At 34.9% G+C, this 15,345-nt stretch overlaps 3 protein-coding genes across 4 annotated transcripts; 2 read left to right on the forward strand and 1 right to left on the reverse strand.

The window, feature by feature from the left end:
- The first annotated feature begins 1,785 nt into the window (after positions 1–1,785).
- Positions 1,786–4,138, forward strand: LOC145122833 (eukaryotic translation initiation factor 3 subunit H). 2 transcript variants are annotated; one of them, XM_079058401.1, is made up of 12 exons: positions 1,786–1,914; positions 2,049–2,134; positions 2,316–2,432; positions 2,522–2,625; positions 2,723–2,789; positions 2,884–3,017; positions 3,093–3,141; positions 3,230–3,301; positions 3,381–3,482; positions 3,577–3,644; positions 3,708–3,860; positions 3,958–4,138. In XM_079058401.1, the coding sequence occupies exons 1-12, from the start codon at positions 1,905–1,907 to the stop codon at positions 4,010–4,012; spliced, it is 1,017 nt and encodes a 338-aa protein (XP_078914527.1). In that variant the 5' UTR covers positions 1,786–1,904; the 3' UTR covers positions 4,013–4,138. The 2 variants fall into 2 exon arrangements, with proteins under 2 accessions (XP_078914527.1, XP_078914528.1); XM_079058402.1 differs by having other exon boundaries at positions 2,052–2,134.
- Positions 4,139–7,374: 3,236 nt separating this feature from the next.
- Positions 7,375–8,988, forward strand: LOC145120333 (proteasome assembly chaperone). The gene is made up of 5 exons (XM_079056162.1): positions 7,375–7,651; positions 8,055–8,123; positions 8,225–8,300; positions 8,412–8,476; positions 8,609–8,988. Exons 1-5 carry the CDS (start codon positions 7,475–7,477, stop codon positions 8,687–8,689), a joined length of 468 nt encoding a protein of 155 aa, XP_078912288.1. The 5' UTR covers positions 7,375–7,474; the 3' UTR covers positions 8,690–8,988.
- Positions 8,989–9,420: 432 nt separating this feature from the next.
- LOC145120412 (pentatricopeptide repeat-containing protein At3g06430, chloroplastic-like) lies at positions 9,421–11,920 on the reverse strand. The gene is made up of 2 exons (XM_079056238.1): positions 11,480–11,920; positions 9,421–10,606 (listed from the first exon to the last, which is right to left on the reverse strand). Exons 1-2 carry the CDS (start codon positions 11,855–11,857, stop codon positions 9,503–9,505), a joined length of 1,482 nt encoding a protein of 493 aa, XP_078912364.1. The 5' UTR covers positions 11,858–11,920; the 3' UTR covers positions 9,421–9,502.
- Between the last annotated feature and the right edge of the window lie 3,425 nt (positions 11,921–15,345).

Below are 15,345 nucleotides of genomic sequence, written 5' to 3' on the forward strand. Positions count from 1 at the left end.
CTGAGTTAGAATCTGACTGGGTTAAAGTTCTGACTGAGTCCACATCTAACTGAATTTATGTTGTTTGATTATTTGTTTAACTGAATGTGGTGAATGATGGTAAATGACCATATTACCCTTATACTTTATTCTCTCATTTTCTAGTTGTTATACTCATTGCTCTCAACTTTCCCCTTCTCTCATCCTCTAAACTCCGTTATTGTTATTTTATTCAAATAACAAATCAAAAACCTTGTATTCATTTCGAAAGTACAAAATCACAATGAGAGTATATTAAAATATTCTTTATCATGTTGTAATGCACAACACTCAACTTACATCATACTCTTTCTATACAAGTCTACAGTTATACAATTCATATCACCTTTCTTTTTGCAACATTTGTTTGTACATCAGAGGAGCTATACAAAAAAGACATAAATATATAAAACACAAAATCAACATCCAAACACCACATTTTGGAAAATCCATTTATCATTATATTCCTTAAGATTGTTGAATAGCCAAGATTACCAACAACATGGAGTAGTGAGATTATGGTGATGGGAAAAGCCATCTGTAAGACCAATTCAATTGCTCTCCCTGCAAAACCGTTTTGAGCTTATCCAACAATAATGGTGTTCCAAGCAGGCAATCTAACAAACACCTTGCGGGCATCATCAATCAACCTACAAAATTCAAACAACAAACAATGAGCAGCAAAAATCGGACATCTCTGCAAAAAAAAAAAAAAAAAAAAAAACGAGCAAAAAAAAAAAAAACTCATCTGCTTGGAAGAGGACGTTCATCGGAGGAAGAAGACGTTCGCCGAGCAGCAGGTCGTCGATGGCTATCGTCGATTAGGTCGTTGTTGGTTTCTTCTGTGGAGGTGTTCACAATAAGGTAGGGGAAAATAGGAAAGCAAACGTATTCCTTAAGTGTTGTCCCGATCCAACAGTGGAATAGAAGGGACCGAATCAGATCAAATTCTTGGACCGAGTCCTTGATTATAAATTCGATACCAAACATGTTGATTAGTTTTTTTCGGACTGAGTCCCGTATTGGACCCAGTTAGCAACTACATCAAACACCCCCTAATTCAATTAAATTGGATCATTGCATCATGATTTTTTATTAACAGATGTATACTTACTTGCATATGCATAAAATCTGATGTGTATTTACTTTTCTGGTCAACTACATGTCTGAGATAATTAGAAGTTGTAGACAATGGCTAATAATTGGAGTGTAATGATACAATGTTATGTATTTGTATGTATTAGTATCAGGTTGCTAATGGTATATGTATATACTAGACCTTTGGTTTCTAAAATTGTTGTTGAAATATGATGTTGTAATGTGGTTGGTTCAATCATATTTGCACAAAGTAAATGAAGCTGTGTTGCTATTTCATGCATTTAATCGGTTTCGGTAATCTGGTATATAGCTACAATTGGTGAGTTTTTATGCATCGTTGTTAATTAATGCAAAAATAACAACTTTATAAAAAAAAGTCTGCTTTTTTTCCAATTGCGACATCATATTCCCATATATCTTTTAAAATAGGTCAATTTTAGATGTATTCTTTTTTGCAAATTAATACATTTTTTGCAAATATTTGATAAATCATTACGATTTCAAATTACAAATAGTTATTTTTTTTTTTCTACTATAATTTTCCACGGGTTTAAACCTAATAATTTATTAAGTTAAATCAAATATTTTTTAAAAATTTTGTTTTGAGACCCCTGTAAACTAATAAAATATAATTTAAATGATTCTCATTTAAAATAAGCTTAATATAAAGGGAGCGAGTTTTCGATTAGGGTTTTCTTCTGAATCCAAAGGAGCAAGGTTTCTCACTACGAAAGAGGGCTTTACACTGTGTCGTGCGGGTATTCTTCTTCTGATACAACATCATATCAATGGCAACAGGTTCGTCTATTGCTCTTTGTGTTTTTGTAATTTTTATTTTGGAGAAATTCAATTGCGATTTTTCATAAAATTAACAACATAATGATCTTGATTTGTTGTATTTTGGAAATTGTGTGAATCTTGTTTGCAATCAGCAGCTCCATCTCGTTCCTTCTTGCAAGTGGCAGCCACCGAGGAGGCAGTTGCTCCGCCTCTAAGAGTTGTCCAGATCGAAGGACTGGTATTGTACTGCCTTTCTATTCCTTTAATTGCATTACGACGGAATTAGGATTCACAACCAGGGGGTTTTGTATCTGTTTAAATTATGCATAACCGATTCTATTTGCTTACATAGTTACGCATTTCACCTTTTTCTAGGATTATAATTGTTTAGATGAGATGATTTTCTTGTGAACAAACAGGTTGTATTGAAGATTATCAAACACTGCACAGAGTTTTCACCTGCTCTCGTGACTGGTCAACTTCTTGGCTTAGATGTCGGCAGTGTTCTTGAAGTAACAAACTGCTTCCCCTTTCCAGTATGTTCTTCTCTTTTCCTCCATAATAACACAAAAAAGTTGCTAATTTCTTTACCATTATTTAACTAACACATATTAGAATTAAATAGATGAGGGAGGAAGATGAGGAGATTGAAGCAGATGGTGCTAACTACCAACTTGAGATGATGAGATGCCTCAGGGAAGTCAATGTTGACAATAACACTGTTGGCTGGTAATTTTTTTTTCTCTTTTTTCTTTTCTTGTAAACTGTTTCTTTGAATTTTTTCTTCATTAAACTTGTTAAAAATGTAAGATGTGTATCTTTAAAGGTACCAATCAACTTTATTAGGCTCTTTCCAGACTGTGGAACTGATTGAGACCTTCATGAATTACCAGGTACACACACAAACACACACAGTTACACATTGTTATTTTTATTTGGTTGCATAAAGAATTCAAATATTCAAAGACAGGTATTTTATAATTTTAGGAGAATATTAGAAGATGTGTGTGCATTATTTATGATCCTTCTAAGTCAAACCAAGGTGTCCTGGCTTTGAAGGCCTTGAAACTTTCTGATTCTTTCATGGAGCTTTATCGCAACAATGATTTCAATGGAGAAAAGTAAGTCCATTTTTATTATTATCTTTAATTCCTATGTTGTAAATTTACACTTTGTTCTTTTCTTTTGCTGTTTAGGTTGAGGGAGAAGAATCTCACATGGGTGGATATCTTTGAGGAGATACCCGTATGTTCATTTTACAACCCATTTATTATCTACTTTAATTTAATATTAAATTAAATGTTGTTTCTTATAAATTATAATATGTAAACAGATCAAGGTTTCAAATTCAGCCCTTGTGAGTGCATTCATGACTGAACTGGAACCGGATTCACCTGTTACTCAGGTATTTTACATATTTATATTTTACATTTATAATCTAGTTATATAATATAAAGAAAGACTAATTTTATATTATATGGTAGTCTGATTATGATAGACTACAATTGTCAACAAATCCCTTTATGGAAAGGAACATGGAGTTTTTGATTGAATGCATGGATGATCTCTCAATGGAACAACAAAAGGTTGTCTTTTTTCTTTTTCTTTTTCTTTTTCATTTCTTTATTTATGTAATAATAGCAAAGTGACACGTGGAAAATTCGTATTTTTACTTCTCAGTTCCAATTTTACTACCGTAATCTGTCACGTCAGCAAGCCCAACAGCAAACATGGCTTCAAAAGAGAAGGTGTTTATTTTGAATATTTTGAATATTTTGAATATTTTGAAAAATGTAAATGTTTTTTTGAAGGTCTGAAAATATGGCACGAAAAGCTGCGGGAGAGGAAGCGTTGCCAGAGGAGGACCCTTCAAACCCCATTTTTAAACCGCTTCCGGAGCCATCAAGATTGGATAGCTTTTTGATAACAAATCAAGTATCCAATTACTGCAATCAAATTAACAGGTATTTAATTTTTTTTATTTAAAAAAATAAAATTTTATATTATTTTATTTGTTTTAAAATTTCATATTATTTATGGGAATATGCACACACTATGCAGTGTTGCAGGGCAGAGTTTCAGCAGATTATATTTGATGAAGGCGTTACATGAGTGACAACTGAGTTGACTGAATCATTTAATTTTGCTTTTTTTATTCAAAACTTAAGATGGTATGTAGGAGAATTTTGATATGTAAAAACTACTTATTCGCTATTTCAATCCCTATTTTGTTTTTGTAAAATTTATTTATGACTATTTGTTCTCAAGAATTTGGTATAATATATTGATGGTAGAAAATAGGGGTGAAACCGAATCCGAAAACCCAAAAACCGAAACCGAACCCAAACCCAAACCTGTCGGGTTTGGGTTTAAAAATTTAAAAACCAGAAAATGGGTTTTGGGTTCGGTTTTAGTACATCTCAAACTGATCCAACCCGTTGGGTTTGAAACTGATCCCATGTTTTTCAATGATATGCTTTAATTTGATTTTATATGTCGAAGGTAATATAAGTCGCATGCAAAAGGAGGTGGATTTTGGTATTAAATTATACCAAATCTATGGTTTGTGTTGTTGTTTTATTGAAACTGAGATTATTACTCTTTTGTTTGCTACTTGTTTTGTTTTTAAAAACTTGTTAAACTTGGTTTGGTTGTTTTTAAACTTGGTTGTAAACTTTTAGCAACATACTTTGGATGTTATGTCTGGTGTTGAAATTGGTTTTTTTAGTTTATTTAATCTAGGTTGCTAAATTTCTTTTATTTTTTAAGTTACAAAGATTTGATGAAAAATGAGTTACAACCCAAAACCCACGTGTTTAAACCCAAACCCATCAACCCATGGGGTGAACCCAAAAACCGACCCAAGAACCCAAAAACCGAAACCGACCAAAAACAGAACCCAACGGGTTCTAAAACCCAGAAACCTACACGGGTTCGGTTCGGTTCTACCCCAAAACCGAACCAACTTGGTTCATGTTCACTCCTAGTAGAAAAATATGATAATTATAATTATCCAAGATAACTTTTAAAGCTATTATCATTGTATAAAACCTTGTTAATATGATATGTTGTAAAAACAACATTAAAACCATTTATGCTTTACGCCTAAACAATGTAAATAAAATGTTTTATATTCTTAATTATTCACCAAGTCAATTATATTATTCATCAAGTCAACTAATAGTCAAACCCTATCTTTCACAAGTCAACTAACCGTCAAACCTTATCTTTCATAAATTGACAACTATGGCCCATCTAACATTATATCTTTTAACTTTTAATTAATTCATAATATCAAATCTATCACTATTATTTAGTTAACAAAATTTAATTTATTTATTTGATCATTTCTTAATTTATTTATTTTCTACATTTAAAAAAATCCACATTAATACATAAACCTTCTAGAGTTCTAGGCCCAAAAGGTGAGTTACATAATCGGGATTCCCAAACTAGAAATTATGGTTTTGCATATATTATGGTTTTCAAACAAAAAATTAGGGTTTTTACAAAAACGGGAATCGGGGTTTCCAAATTATGGTTTTTACAGGCAACGAAACAAAAATCAGAAGCTCGCCATCAAGTTAGGACAATTTAGAAAACGACGACCGGGGTTTCCAAACTTCTAAGACGTTCGTTCCATGGCAACATATTCACAACTGTCAATTCCTAAATCCTAATGTTGTTGGAAGTCGTAGTCCAGACTGACAAGATGATGAAGGCGAAGACATTATGTTCACGAGATTGCTCCTTAGGGTTTTCCATAGCTCAAAGAGGGTAACAACGAAGGAAAATATGTTCCAAATGGGTGTTTCAATTAATAGCGGATAAATACGTGGATAGTTGTCTCCACGCCACAATGCTAGCTAAGCGCAGTAACCTGAAAATCGACAGTTTTTTAGTCGAGCCCTTAATTAACAAGTCAAATTTAACTTTAATGAACTATTTCATAAAAATACTTATATATATATATATATATATATATATATATATATATATATATATATATATATATAATCCATTATGCTACAACGTTATTTATCCATATAGATATGAAATTGGTTGGCAGTATTGTAACATCCTGATTCCTGATTTTTTTTTACATACAAAATTTAATTTTTTTTAATAGATCTCCTTTTTAAAACTAATGACAAACATCATTTATAAAATGATTCATTCGAGATTACATAACACATTAATTTAGAGTAGTAGCTGAAGTCTTTTAAACAAAGCTTTTAAACATATTAAGCATAATGCGAACGATGTTGCAGTCAGGGCGCACTCTTCCATTTGATCACCCTGGAGGGTCCTGTGATTAATATTAAACAACGGGTAAGCTTAAACCTTAGTGAGTAAACACAAAACTCAATCATTATATCGATTATATATCGCATAACAGATAAATACTTACTCTTTGTGGGTTTTCGAGAGAAGAAAGGGGAGAAATGGTGGGTGGTGGTGGTGCCGAAATCTACAGTTCAGTGTGACTTTCAGGACGAAAACATTTTTGTTACTTTTATACGGATGATTAGATGATTTGGAAGGGTTTTTTAACATTAAACATGTATTACCTCTTTCTCATCTTCTGTTATCTCTCTTCATCGGGTGTTCATCAAGATCTGGAAACTCAAGAACGATCTTAAAAACTCAGGATTCTGGATTTCATTTCATCAAATTTAGCTTCACTGTTTTGGTCGGTTTTTGGATTTTTTAGAAAGGGTTTGATTTTTCAAGAAGGTCTTGAGATCTCATTTATAGGGTTTTGATTTTTAGAAAGGGATTTGATATTAAGAAAGGTTTTGAATTGGTTTTTTAATCTCGAGCGTGAACTTAAAAGGGTTTCAAGAAGAAGGTTGTTGATTTTATCCTTATTTGATTTGGATTTGTATTTTATCCATGTTTGATTTGGATTTGTTAATAGAAGATGTGAGAGAGATGAGTTGATGGTGGAGGACGGTGGTGGATGACGACAAATGGTGATGTGTGTAACAGTGTGTTCTTGAGTGTGTATCTTCATGAAGATGATGGATGTGTGTTTGTGTGTGTTTATGAATATTTCTTGAGAGTGTGTGTTAAGATGTTCTTAAGAGTGGGTATGTGCGTTCTCTTAAACTTATTAATAAAAAATAAATAAAAAATTTACAAGAAAAATATAAAATAATTAAAAAGTGTAGAAAAATTATAAATGATCACTTTGGTTCATAAAAGTCAATTTTATCCTCACATGTGTTTCACATGTCCAAACTTAACATACGAAAATAGACAGTGTTAGCCATAAGGACGATCGATTAAAAGTCTTCAACCATACTACCATAGAGACCATCCTTGAAGACAAAAAAAAAATTAAGAACCAAACTTGTCTTTTTTTGAATCCATATGGACCATTTTTGAAGATTTGTCTAAATTAAAGGCATAGAAAATGTAAATTACAAAAGTACAAACCGTTCTAAAAAAATCAAACCCATATACCAAAAAAAAAAAAAAAAAAAAAACAAAAAAAGTGACGCTCAAAGATGACTTACTGGGTCAAGCTTGAGAAACCAAAACCCTAGCAATTCAAACTCACATTTCAACCTCAATGAATTCGTATAGAGCAATGTCTACCGTTTCACCAGCATCGACGACAAATGATGATATTGCAAATGGATTTCAAAATTTGGGGATTTCAAATGTTAACGACGTGCAGATCACTTGCTTTTCCGACGTCTTCAATGACACTACCCTTCATTTTCAGATCATTCGTCTTCCCAAACAGGTATCTTGTTCAATTTCTTCATATTTATGCTTCTACGTTCTATGTCCTTCTATATCATACACAAAATCCGGAACTTTTACCTGATTACGAGATGCAAGGGTTCTTCGCTTTTCCTACCTTGACCATGGAGTTTATCCTTTAGTTTAAGACTATTCAAATTATATGGATTTATAGGTTCACTTGCTATCTCCTTGACATTTAAACAACTGTGCAATAGAAATCACCAAGAGGATTCATATATTGATGTATATCTGTGCAACAGTTTGGCATTTTTCAATTAGGTTTAATGGGAAATGAAGTATCTGGGAAATTACTGTGTGGTCTCTAGTAACTTTTTTGATATTATTGCTACATATGGCTTGCTCATCAGTCATCAGCTCATGTACTATATTTACTACTGTAGATATATGCATGGATTGGTTGTGACTCTGCCAAATTTGGCCATTTATATGCTGCTGCACCTACAAGACCAGTAAGTTTTCACTTATGAATACGTTATCTTGTTGCAACAAGTAGTTTTATCCAAATAGCCATTTTGGTGTTGATAACTCCACTTTTAATGTTCATATACAGAACAACACAGTCAGTGTAAGCTCCCTTCTTGGTGGTAACTCTGACAATACAGGATCTGGCATTGCTCGTAGAATAGGTAACCCTCTATACCCTTGGGCATCACTAAGTCCCTATCTTGTGTGTGCAAAAGACTATAATGCCCTCATCCTCATCATAAATAATAACCTCAGAATTTTTTTTCTCATAGTTATTAAGACTGGAGTTCCTTTAACATTGGCTTGCAACATTCCAAAAGATAGTCCCATGCTTGAGGTTCTCTCTCTTTCTCTCTCTCTCTCTCTCTCTCTCATGCATGCGTATATAAATTTGTTTTTTTTGTAATCATGTCTTCATTGTCTTTTTCTTCTCTGTAATCCTAAATGATTTCTCCTGTTGTGGTTTTAGGCTGCAGCTGAAAAGAAGCTAGTTCAGAAGCTAAATGCTCTGGGTTACACAAAGTCCAAACATCGAGAATTATATTCATAGAAAAAGGTGAGACATTTATTTGTGGCACCATGCATACACATAGATGCATCAACAATACCTAGGCCCTGTTTCTTACTATTATATGTTGTTGGAAGGAAAAAATGATGAGGGCAAATTTGTAAAAACCCTAATTTTCTGTCTGCTTTTACTTTTAAGTAGAAATTTGGTGTGCGTTGAAGTGGGATCTATATATACGGAAATTGAAATTTTTGTCACCCAAGGAGATGTAACATGGTTTTGCTATCTATCTCTCATTAGTGAAAAAGACATGAATGCAATTATATGAAAGTTTATAAGTATCTGTACTTGTACACAACCCTATCAAACTATATTCATATCTTTTTCATATTGCATAATATTTTAATATAAAACTATTTGTATTAAATAATTAATAGTTACATGAAAACGTAGCAACTAGTAGGAATGGGGTGATATAACATCAACCAACGTTACATACCATGTGAAATAACATCAAAATCAGCAACATCACCAACAAAAGTAACAACGGCAAGAACCACAAAATAAATGAAAAAAATAAAGAAAAAACATTATCGTCATCAAAACTACCAACAATTTATGACAAGGCAACATGTTCAACCCTTTACACGTCAATTCATTTTTACATCTTTAATCCTTTACACATCACAAAAACTACTAACAATTTATGACAAGTCAACATGTCAAGCAATAGTAAAGCTGGTTATATCCGTTAGCTATATCAATTTTCCATATACTAAAAGAAAAACAAATTTAAAGAACTTTAATATAAAACTAATTTACAATAAACTAAAAACCAACATTTCAAACAATTAGTTATTTGGGATTCAAATTCAACATCATCTCTCTTTCCTGTTCCAAATCATACACCTTATCATTCATCCCTACCTTCCTATAAGCTTCAACCATGATATCAAACGTAGTCACATCACCCTTACATTCCTTACTCTTCATCCTCCTAAAAACCCTCTCCATTTCCATCAAATCATCCGCTTTCGCACACGCATAAATCACCGCATTATAAAACGACGTATTTTCAGCTATCTCCAATTTCCCAGCTAACTCAACCATATTAACCACCTTATGAAAAACCCCTCCATTAGCATACCCTCTAATCAAACAACAAAACGTCTTTGTGTCCCCACGAATCCCCTCACTCCTCATTTGATCAAAAGTAAACTCCATATTTTTCACATCACCAACATCCGAAAAAGCCTCGATTACATTGTTATAAGTCGATGTGGTCCACGGAAACGACAGTTTCCGCATGTACGATAAAACAGTCGACATTTTATCGTACATTTTTTTCTTCGCGTACCCGTTTACTAAAATGTTAAACGTTCGCGTCTCGGGGTCGATTCCGTAATTTCGAAACTTTTCATACCATTTCTCCATTGTTTCGATTTGACCCGTGTTCGCGAATAGCCCTAGAATCGTGTTCATTGTCCAAACATCGGGTTTTGATGTCGCGCTTTCGAGCATCCCGTTAAGGATTTTTTCCATTTGGTCGAATTTCCCGGCTTTTATGTAGCCCGCGAGGACCGTGTTTTGGGTGAGGGTGTTTGGGGTTAGGGACATTTCGGTCATTTGGTCGTAGAGGGATTCCACGAGGTCGAATCGGGAGGCGTCGACACACGCTTTGATTAGAATGCTATATGTGTAAATGTCGGGTTGACAAAACGGGAGGTTTTTCATTTGGTCAAGGATTTTGAATGCTGAGTCAATGAGATTGCTTCGGCTATAAGAGGCGAGTAATGCAGTGTAGAGTTCGGGAGTGGGGTCTAGGCCTTCTTGGATCATTGTGTTGAAGAGATTTTGAGCGTGTTGTGGTTGACCGGATTTTCCGAGGAGGACAATGAGCTTCATGTAAGTTCCTTGTTTTGGTTGATAAAATGGTTGTTCTTTTAGCATCTCGAATACCTAAAATAAAAGTTTTATAGAAGTGAAATTAGGTTATACACCTTGTACTGTGTTTGGTGTTGCATTGGATTGAGACTGATGGCAATCGCACAAAAAATTGTAATTTTTTCTCCCACTCAAAAAGGTGGGACACGGGCTCGCTCTCAATCTCTCGTTAGTGCAAAAGACATAAATGCCCTTCTCATTCTCATCGTTAAAAATGCCCTTATAAAGCTTGTTCGGTAAAATCTCATCATGTAACAAAGGCAACCCTTTGTTACATAGGTTGGGACTAGAAAAGCTTTCCAAGGCTATTTTTGACGATGAGGATGAGGGCATTCATGTCTTTTGCACATAAGAGGGATCGAGAACGAATCCCTGCTCCACCTAATTCTACCTTTTTGATGAGGGAACAAATTACAAATTTGTCCCTTAATGCATGCGAAATGGAGACATGCCCATTTACTAATTCATCTATATGAAAACCCTATTGGTTATATGGTTTGTGTTGTAGAAGAAATATTAACATGCAACAAAACAGATTACACGATAAGGAACCAAACGAGAAGATTTAATTCCATATGAAATATCAATGCAATTATTAAGGGTCAAATGCAAGAAATAGCAACGCATTTTGATTTATTTGTTTATTATGCAAGAAATAGCAACATACTTTTATGTTGAGTGTATGATTACCTCTAATCAAATGAAGAAAGTAAACTAATCAATCAAAAACTATGTGAAAAAGCTTTTCTTTCACTCAAAACTATGTAATAAAACCCTAACTAAAAATAACAATGCAACAAATCAAAATTGGTAGAAATTAACAGCCTAAACACACTAATTGGTTAAATCGATACATTAATTAGGACTACAGGTTGAGTGTCTGATTACCTCTAGGGCTCTTAACCACTGCTTGTTGTTAATAGAATCGGATAAGGCTTCTGTAACGGTAATTACCCCCGTATTAAGGTCATTCTTCCGATCCGGCTGCTTCTTAATGGTCTTAGTCGGCGATCTTCTCTTATTCCTGTCAAAACTCGAAGTCCCCGCCACATCGCCGGGGTACTCCCCTTGCTTCCACAGTTTCTTCTTCTTCGGTGCCGCAACTGAGGAAGCTGATCTCATTGCGCATCGGAATAGGAACCGGGGAGAAGTTATGGGATAGTGAATGCGGTGATGGTGGTGGAGATCCCGGTAACTGTCGGTGGAGAGTGATAGGGAAGATGAGAACGAGTGAGACGACCGCGGCGGCGGCGCTAATAACGACATCGTTTTGTTTCTTTAGAAGTGACGATCTTGTCATGTGAGTGAGCGAGCGAGCAAACATCCATGGATAAGGTGTAAGGATTTCATTTTTAGCTCACAATAACATTTCACCCTTATAATTTTTCTTTTTGATATTATAACCCTCGTACTTTTGATATTATAATTAGAGTAAATCATAGTTGTGGTCCTTGTGTTTGTTCATTTTTAACACTTTTGGTCTTTCTATTGCCATTTTAACACCACTGGTCCTCATGATAGGGTTGGGTAACAATCAAGACCTTGTCTCAATTAGGCTCCGTTAAACCTTTCTATCTAGGATATAAAAAGTCGAATTTGCACTTAAGCCTTATACCCGACAACATGAACCTCAGATTAGAGTAAAATCACATCTCAGCACAACAACATGAATCTCTGAAGATTTCTTCCTCCGTTACCAATGTCACCTTTGGTTCTAAGTCAACAAAATAGCATCTCGGCTCTCGATGTGAACCCATATGGTGACTGATGCAACTACTTCCATCAACATGTACATGATGGTGTAAGGAAGGGTGGTGATGTAGGGGAAGGTCTTAATATGGTAAGTCAAGTTCTTAATGATGATTAGGGTGTACATGTATGGGAGGGTGATGATGCAGGGTAGAATGATGATGTAGGGGCGTGTCTTAATTTGGTAAATTAAATGCTTAATGATGATGAGGGTGTAAGTATAGGGCAACAACTTAAAGCAATAAATGATGAGGTTGAAAATGGAATAAATGAAATTCCAGGGGAGGTTGGTAGTTAATCAGAAACTAATAGTAAAGGCCCTTTAGCACAAATTGATATTAATGATGGTGATTATGATAATGTTCTACCTTTTAATGTCCTTACGGTGTTGATAACGTAGCTATGCTACTAGAGGCAGTGTATACCATGACAAAAATAGAATGTATGTGTGGTGTACAACTTGTACTTGATGACATGCCACCAGATGAGCTGGTATATTTAAGTCCTTGTAGATATGTTAGTTGGTTTTACAAAAGTCTATTTTTGTCCTCTAATTTAGCAATGCATATGTTTTTTGTGAATAACATGAATTAAATGAAGTGAAGGGTTATCCATATGTGGATGTTAATGGTGAAGGTGAAGGTGTTTTAGAGAGGATATTGGTGACCAATATCATCAACATGAGGGTGCTGACCAAGATCGTCAACATGAAGGTGATTATACATTAAAATGAGGTTGATGATGAAGGCAAGCAGGATGTCCTCAACATTAGGAAAAGGAAGCCTTCTAAGAGGGTAATTAAAACAAATTAAAGAAACCTGTTTTTGATAAAGATGGTGGTGGTTTAACACTTACAAATCTAATAATTTTGGAGTAATTATGTAGGTAAGGGGTTGAAATGGGGATGTTTTATTGGGAATATGTATATGTAGCCATGTTTTGGTATATGTTTTTGATACACCCACTATTTAAAGCAGGCATCCATTTGTTTTTTATGTTACCATTTTGGTTGTCTTTTTGGTATGCCTTTCAAGGCTTCTGGTACAAATGGATGGCTGCTACAAATTAGTCATATTAAATATTATGTAATGGTACCCCGCCCGAGTTAATGTTATTATCAACTTCTAAACTAATGTGTGTGTGTGTGTGTCTTAGTATATATTTATATTACTTTGGTATGTCATTTGTAGTATAGTACACTACCAATTGTGCATTACAATTACCAATTCCACTTCTGCATTACCATTACCAATTCCAATTATGCATTATCATTACCAATTCTTTTTCTTGTAACATCTCAAAAATCACAAAAAAAATTTAATTTTTTCAAAAACAACAATTCAATCCATAATGTTTACAAAGCCATTGTTTCAAAAGTGTTTTCCAATAATCAAAGTGTCCCAAAAATCCAGATATCATAGAATCGGAGGATATGCACGATCACGCCTTCGCCTTGCCACGATCCTCAGAAGTACCTGAGACAAAACTATAACTGTAAGCCAACGCTTAGTGAGTTCCCCCAAAGTACCACCACATAACATAACAAACAACAACATGCATACAGAGCCTTCAGCATGACTAGATCGACTCACCGGGCCTTCAGCTTATCTGGACCGCTCTCTGGGCCTTTGGCATGACTGGACCGCCTCGCAGGCCTTTAGTCTATTCGGACCACCCTGGGTATCTTGGCCTTGAGTATCAGCTAGTCTGCCTCAACCCAATAAACCATAACATATCGATACATAACATTATCAATCAATAACAACAAACACATGTAATCCTACAGATCTACCAGTCTAATCACATAACCAGTACTACATAACTCCGCATAACAACATACAAAAAATCAGGATATCTAATCCAATGGGCCGACCTTGGTACCTTTGACCCCTAAGAACAATGAGGAAAACTCGCCTCTCTGTCTGAATACAGTCTGAATGAATCTCTGCTCCGACAACCGGTTCTATCGGACTCGTAATAATAAAAAAATTTCCCATTTTAAATTAATAACAATTTCCTAAAATACCCTTGGTCAAAATCGGTCAAAATCAACAAAATCGGTTGAGTCAACCCAGTCGAGTCAACTCAGTCGAGTCGACCCAAACCTCGTACGCGGGGCGTACTCACTGTCCGAGGGATTGGGGCTTGAACTGCGTACGTGTAGCGTAACATTTGGTACGCCCATCATACGCATCTGGTCTTCTTCTTAACGAGTTAAGAGCTTAATACATAAGCTATTACAACCAAATTGTAGATCGATGTCCCAAATATCATCATTGACCATAAAGTTTCCAACTTTATGGTGTTGCATGGCCAATAAGTGCTAAATGCTCAAAACCCCATTCTCTTAACCCATTAAGACAAACAAACACATGCATGGAGAAGGATCAAAATCCAAAAACTCTATTTTTTATGCTTCTAACCCCCTCAAAACATCTAAAAGGACAACTAGAATGGAATAGAGCATGTCATACTCTAAAAAGGTCAAAACTTGGGACACAATGCTCATGAATCAAGAACTTAGCTAGATCTAAGGAAATACAAGCCAAGTTTAGAACTTTATACCTCTTGGAGGTTGCTAGAGAGGTGAAGATCCTAGATCCAAAGCTTCTTCAAGTTTCCAAGGTGGTTCTACTTCCTTCTTTTTTCTTCAATACCACCAAAAACACACACAAGGGTCAAGAATGCTCAAACAAGTGGCTAGGGTTTGCTAAAATCGAATGGTAATGTTGGAGGCTGATGAGAGATGAGGTTGGAGGCCATAAAGATGTTTAAACAGGGTCCATACCCTAAAATTTTAGGGTTTGGAACCCTCGCACGTACGCCGAACGTACTAGACCCGTGCATGTAAGCCCAACGTACACACATGCGCCCAACGTACACACATACGCCCAACGTACTAAACCTTGGCCTGAAATTACAAAAATGCCACTATGGGCCATTTTGCAAGCTTCTCATACACAAGGGCTAAATACCATAAACATTTATACTTAAGGGTTAAATTT

This window comes from Lactuca virosa, chromosome 6, assembly GCF_052849685.1.
Source record: "Lactuca virosa cultivar CGN04683 chromosome 6, Lactuca_virosa_CGN04683_v6, whole genome shotgun sequence".
Taxonomy (NCBI): Eukaryota; Viridiplantae; Streptophyta; class Magnoliopsida; order Asterales; family Asteraceae; genus Lactuca; species Lactuca virosa.

Coding starts and splice junctions, on each gene's coding strand:
- LOC145120412 (XM_079056238.1), bottom strand. CDS start 11,857: ATGTCGTTATTAGCGCCGCCGCCGCGGTCGTCTCACTCGTTCTCATCT. Junction 10,607..11,479: donor AGTGGTTAAGAGCCCTAGAG/GTAATCAGACAC, acceptor CTTTTATTTTAG/GTATTCGAGATGCTAAAAGA.
- LOC145120333 (XM_079056162.1), top strand. CDS start 7,475: ATGAATTCGTATAGAGCAATGTCTACCGTTTCACCAGCATCGACGACA. Junction 8,124..8,224: donor CTGCTGCACCTACAAGACCA/GTAAGTTTTCAC, acceptor GTTCATATACAG/AACAACACAGTCAGTGTAAG. Junction 8,301..8,411: donor TGGCATTGCTCGTAGAATAG/GTAACCCTCTAT, acceptor TTTTTCTCATAG/TTATTAAGACTGGAGTTCCT.
- LOC145122833 (XM_079058401.1), top strand. Junction 3,483..3,576: donor TCTCAATGGAACAACAAAAG/GTTGTCTTTTTT, acceptor TTTACTTCTCAG/TTCCAATTTTACTACCGTAA. Junction 3,645..3,707: donor ACATGGCTTCAAAAGAGAAG/GTGTTTATTTTG, acceptor GTTTTTTTGAAG/GTCTGAAAATATGGCACGAA.